At 36.1% G+C, this 6,108-nt stretch overlaps 1 protein-coding gene across 1 annotated transcript; it reads left to right on the forward strand.

Annotated features, from left to right (window-relative positions):
* Positions 1-1,890: 1,890 nt before the first annotated feature.
* On the forward strand, positions 1,891-3,628 carry LOC128015332 (ubiquitin-40S ribosomal protein S27a). The gene is made up of 6 exons (XM_052599073.1): positions 1,891-1,938; positions 2,041-2,105; positions 2,824-2,878; positions 2,953-3,038; positions 3,134-3,265; positions 3,378-3,628. Exons 2-6 carry the CDS (start codon positions 2,058-2,060, stop codon positions 3,525-3,527), a joined length of 471 nt encoding a protein of 156 aa, XP_052455033.1. The 5' UTR covers positions 1,891-1,938; positions 2,041-2,057; the 3' UTR covers positions 3,528-3,628.
* The last annotated feature ends 2,480 nt before the right edge of the window (positions 3,629-6,108 follow it).

Below are 6,108 nucleotides of genomic sequence, written 5' to 3' on the forward strand. Positions count from 1 at the left end.
TGAGGCTGAGAATAGTCTAACTGAAATAAAATGTTTAAGTTAAAGTACTGGAAAATAATAAAATTAAAATTGAAATAAAAAATGTGATATATATTAGTGTTGTAGTACTCGAGACTATTCTAGGTCTTGTGACCGGTCTTGAGACTTTGATGGTCTTGTATTTTTTCTCGGTCTCAAGCACATTTTTCATGCAGCTTTTAACTTCTCAGTTTGTTAACTGGTGGACTGTGGATTACTCATTGATTATTGTGATGTTTTTATCAGCTGTTTGGATTCTCATTCTGACGGCATCCATTCACTACAGAGGATCCATTGCTGAGCAAGTAATGTAATGATCTGATGAATAAACAAACGCATCAATATCTTGGATTGCCTGAGGGTGAGTAATTTTTAAGCAAACTAAAAAATTTGGCGTGACCTACTCCTTAAGCATGAGTTTCAAAGTGTGAGTGTGTACATTTTATCTACAGTGAAAGTATGCAATGCATCCTATCTATCTCTTTGTTACTTTTATCTGGTGTTATCCTTTGTCTGAGAGTATTCATAATCACTGAAGTGGTGCATGCCCTGTGCTATCTTATGTCAGATCTACGACTGCTGGTTAGAGCTGGCTCCACCCTTGATCCTCAGCCATGTCCTGTATCTACTTGCTCCTTCCCCCTGAGCATTTACCACAGGTGGAGCCAGTCCTTTTTTTGGAACATTACGTGTCATGGCACACACAATTTGTAGGCTTGTACTGGCCCCTTTCTTCACGGAGCTGCTCTATAACATCATGTAGCACCATAGATGTCAACAGGAATCACTCATGCCTGCTGGGTCAATAGTCTTGTATCTAAAGGCCATTGCATTTTTGTGTTTAAATGATTAGTTGACCTCTATGGGAACATACTGTTCAGAAACACACCGCACTCATCCAGCTCTGAATGCACAACTACAAAGCACTGAGTTTCTTCATTCTGCTTTTGCACAGCAAAATATTAGAGTTTTGGCAATGAGAGATGACACAAGAGCCATGTTATGCACAGGCTGTTGCCTTTGGTTACTAAATCAAGATTACAAAATCTTCACAAGAAGGGTTGTGCAGTTAATTGGGTAAACTGGGGAAGGACCATATGCTTAAACAAAGGCTGGAAAGGATGCATTATGTAATACGACAATGAGGAAGAAAAATCTTGGCATGCTTGTCAGGAGAACTTTGCTGGACATTCCATGCATGTGAAAGAGCTTTAGGTCCAGAGAAAGCATCAAGTGAACACAGTGAGTCAACTGAATCTGTTTTCATTTCTGGGGCACTGGTGCACAAAACCTCTTCTTCCTTTGTAGGCTAGCACCCTCGTTGTACATTCCTGCCACACACACTCAGCAATCACAAGATATGAATTCCATAGTAATAATAATAATAATAGGCCTATTAATAATAATAATAATAATAATAATAATAATAATAATAATAATAATAAATCATAAAAAAAACAAGAGATTGTAATTAGGCTTTTCCATAGGGCAATATTGTTCTGAGAAAACCATATCTGTATAAAAACAGGGATGAAACAGACTTATTGTAATGTAAAGTTTTAGCTGTAGAAATACACATTTATCAGTCGACATATGGTTGAATATTCAGACACTGTAATGTGTTCAGTTAAAAAAAATTTTTACATCAAAACTTCGATTTTAACGTCTTAGTAAAATATAAATACAATATGATATAGTTACGAGTTATATGTCAATGGTTAAAATAACGGCTTCTATACTACTAATTAAAAACTAAAATAAACCCTTTTCAAGACTGTTAAATACAATAACTCACTTTTGGGGGATTTCTCTATTTTATTTTTTCCCTTCAGGCAGTTCGTCGGGCAGCCTTACAGCGCTGAAGAGCACGTTGTGCCGTTTGCAGGACCCTTTTCGATTTCCGCCATCTCAGAGCTGGTGGTGAGTTACTGTTACGAACGAATAATAGCGAAATAAATGTGATATTCGTACATATACCTGCCTTAAAATGACCAGAAACATTCACCTCTGTCTTATACACAGGTGGATTGAACATCAAGATGCAGATCTTCGTGAAAACCCTCACAGGGAAAACCATCACCCTCGAGGTGAGGCGCAGACGAGCCGCGCTACACTTTTATTCCAGCGCGTGCTGTGATGGACTAATAATCTGTCACTATATCAATCTTTTAAGTTTACAGTAATAGTATAGGTAACGTAATAACGCGAGGAAACTATATTTTTATGGTTCAACAGAAGTCATGATTAATGCTAAGTCATTTGGCTAAGCTAATTTAGATTCATATAATGTTAGTAGAGGATTTTGGAAACAAATGTAAGTTAACACTGTAAAGTTCGTCAAGTCACCTTTATTTATTAAGCTCTACACAATACGGGATAGTGTCGAAAGTAGCTCTACGGTTTAAACATGAAAAACGTGCTGATAAAGAAGACAATAGAGAAAACAGTTGAATGCATTAAAAATATAATAATGTTTTAAATATGGAGTTTCAATGCAGTTAGGCAGTTTTTACTTGTATAACTACAGCCTCATTACTAAATTGTAGGTGTCAGTTGCAGTAAGCATTTGTCATTTAGTTAACTACCAACTTACAGATAAGATGGATTTTAGATTATATTCAAATGCATCAAAACGTTAAACAAAAGAAAAAAACCCTACAAAAAATACCAGAAAATATTTAAAATAACAATGTAGCAATCGCCATTGGTCTTCTATACATTTGAAGTGATTAGATATTGGTTTAAGTGCAGTATACGGTTTTTTTTTTTTTAAGACCAATCTCAACTAGCCTTAATGTGTTTTAGGTTGAGCCCTCTGATACAATTGAAAATGTCAAGGCTAAGATTCAAGACAAAGAAGGTAAGTTGTCAGCTTTTTTGGTTTTGAGTTTTCAGTATTGCACACATTATGACAGTAGCGTGTGTTGAATGCAGGAATCCCTCCTGATCAGCAGAGGCTGATCTTTGCTGGTAAACAGCTGGAGGACGGACGCACCCTCTCTGACTACAACATTCAGAAGGTCAGTGAATGGTACAGTCATACAGAATTTAAGCTTTCTTGCTTTTACTATCGTATAATATATTTCAACTTACTCCGTTGTGATTGTTCATCCAGGAGTCCACACTTCATCTAGTGCTGAGACTGCGTGGTGGTGCTAAGAAGAGGAAGAAGAAGTCCTACACCACCCCCAAGAAGAACAAGCACAAGAGAAAGAAGGTCAAGCTCGCTGTGCTCAAATATTACAAGGTCAGTGTCATTCATTTGCTATATTCATTCATGTTTTTTAGCAGCAGCATGTGTTCTGTATTCAGCTTTGGGGTCACTATTGTGATTTTACAATGTTTGTCTTCATCCTCAGGTTGATGAGAACGGCAAGATCCACCGGCTGCGCCGTGAGTGTCCTGCAGATGAGTGTGGAGCCGGGGTGTTCATGGCCAGCCACTTTGACCGTCATTACTGTGGGAAGTGCTGCCTGACTTACTGCTTCAACAAACCAGAGGACAAGTGAAGTACAGTCCTGATGACATGCTCTTGTGTGATGCATGAGATTGTCTGTTCTGGAGCTTGTACTTTGTAAATAAAGTTGTGGCCTGACACATGAAAAAAAAATATTTTTCTTGAGTCTTAATTTCACTTTTTTTTTCCACAATTTTAACTTTATTAGTCATTCGAACTATTATGCTTAAATGCATTTCTTCAATTTCATTTTTTTTTTTCTAAATAAAAGCATTAGTAATATTATTACTACTTCTGGTTGCATGGCAGAAAATGCTGCATGACTGGGTGTGTCCAGAACAGTAGTGATCTCACCTGAGGGCAGCTGAACTGAACAGGAATCAAGACTTATTTCATCACAAAACTGCTTTACTTAACACTTACAATGCCAAAAACTGTCTGTACATAAACTTGGGGAAAAAAAGATAGCTTGTTTATAAGAAAATTACTAGTTGTCTTAATTTTAACCCTTTAAAGACCCAAGCTTTGATATTCATTTTTTTTTTTTTCACTCTTCAACATGTTTTTAGGAAACCATGGGTTATAAAAATCAAAATTTCCATTTCGGCAAAAGTTTATTTTGCTACAAAAAGTTAATACTTTGAACTTAATTTATGCAAATGCATAATATATTTCAGCCATGGAGGATAGTGTCATGACATTTTCTGACCATTTAAATACTGTTATAAATATTCATATTAATATTAAGATATGTCAATATCTTATATCAAGTAGTAATTTTAATATCACTTAATAAAAATAATAAAAAAATTGTCATATTAATGGGATGATAATAACCAAACAGCACAGAATTTTTTTTAATCATTAATTAAACAGGCTCCAGTGTTGTATTTTTGCTACACTTATAAAAATGGCCTCTAACGTATGTTCAGAATTCCATTGCATTTAGACATATAGACATAAAACTTAAATATATGGCAAATACTGTAACTCTTTCTAATACTGTATATGAATCGATTAATTTGTTCCAAAAGTATTAGAGCCATTTTGAGTGACTTTATCAAGCTTTGACAGTTATGTCCACATTCATTCCTAATAAAACTGTTGTTTTGTTAAAAATGCAAAAGGTTTGCTACTGTTACATTTAGATTTCAGCCATATTTAGTGAAAATGACGAACTTGAGGAAAATGTATTTGCTTCATACAAATGATATTCTGCAATTCTGCTACACTGGGTCTCTGAGGATAATCAAATATTGTAAATGGCGCTGATATGATGAGGAGCTCAGTACCCTGAAATGCTCCAATGTTTCTTGCCTCCTGAGCAGCGATCTGACTCTTCCGCAGACTGTCCAGCAGGGTGGTCTTCCCATGGTCTTCATGACCCCTGATGGTCACCACAGGGGCTCAAGGAACTAACTGAGCGGGATCTGAGCAGGACAAACGCTGAGCATGCACACAAGGCATCCAAACAGTCTGGTTTGTGTAATCTTGTCATCTGCAATGGACTGCTGTGACCTTTCTGATGAGCATTAGTGAAGGGTTCGACCTTTCGAGACTGACCTGTTTTGCAGCCAGGTGTGGGATCTGTGGACAGGTGTGTGAAGGTCCAGGGGCCCAAGCAGGTAGAGGAAGATGTGGGCTGCCTTGATGCCAACAGGACGACGCAGTCCTTCCAATCAAGACTGCTTCTTTGCAGATTTTCTAATAAAAAAATTAAGCTTTACATACCAAAATAAATAAATAAAAATCAAATGTTTATATGCAAACAATGTGCAAGTATTATATGAATCCAGGACAATCAATATACATACAGTACATCTTAGAATACAAATTTCTTTAATATTACAGTTGGGTTGCCTCATGAATATCAATATTCAAATGGTTTGTTTTATGCAAATGTTCTGATTTGACATAAATTAACCTATTACTAAAGATGATTGGTCCGTTTGATACCATACCATGGTAGTTTGAATGAATGATTACTGTATTCACGTGTCATTGTATTTACATGGTACTCCAGCCAACTCAAAGAACACCATGCTATTACCACAGTACATGACAAAAGACGTGGTGTTATCAAAGTACGTTTAAATAAATGATAAATGTCATAAAACATACGGTAATACCAAAGCACTTTTTGTATATTTTTATTCATCTGTAAACTGAAATTATTTTACAGTAGCTCAAGGCAGATTATTTCCCTTTGTGTGACGTTTTCCGCTTACTAAATACAGTGACAGTGCATCCCACAAGGTGTTGCGACGACTGCAGTTCAAAACACAAACACGCGGTGGCGACAAAATCACAAAGAACATTGCTATGTAGTAATTGAATGAGTAAAATTAACATTTACAGTTACTTTTCTCAGCAGTTGATTCAGGGTGAACCAATGACATTTGTTTGCGCTTAATGGGGAAAACATTTTTGATTACTGGGGTGGATTTCTAATTGTATTTAAGATACAATTAATATTTTAATGAATAACTCTAAACAATATTAATACCTTTACCTTTTAGTGTTCAAATGTCTCCTATGTCAGTAAACGTGCTGACATTTCAGTAAACGAGAAGTTTAACTTACAGAGCACCCAAAGTCATCATTTTTTTTTAAACAAAGGGTGCATTTTTAGC

The sequence above is a fragment of the Carassius gibelio genome, chromosome A6, assembly GCF_023724105.1.
Source record: "Carassius gibelio isolate Cgi1373 ecotype wild population from Czech Republic chromosome A6, carGib1.2-hapl.c, whole genome shotgun sequence".
Taxonomy (NCBI): Eukaryota; Metazoa; Chordata; class Actinopteri; order Cypriniformes; family Cyprinidae; genus Carassius; species Carassius gibelio.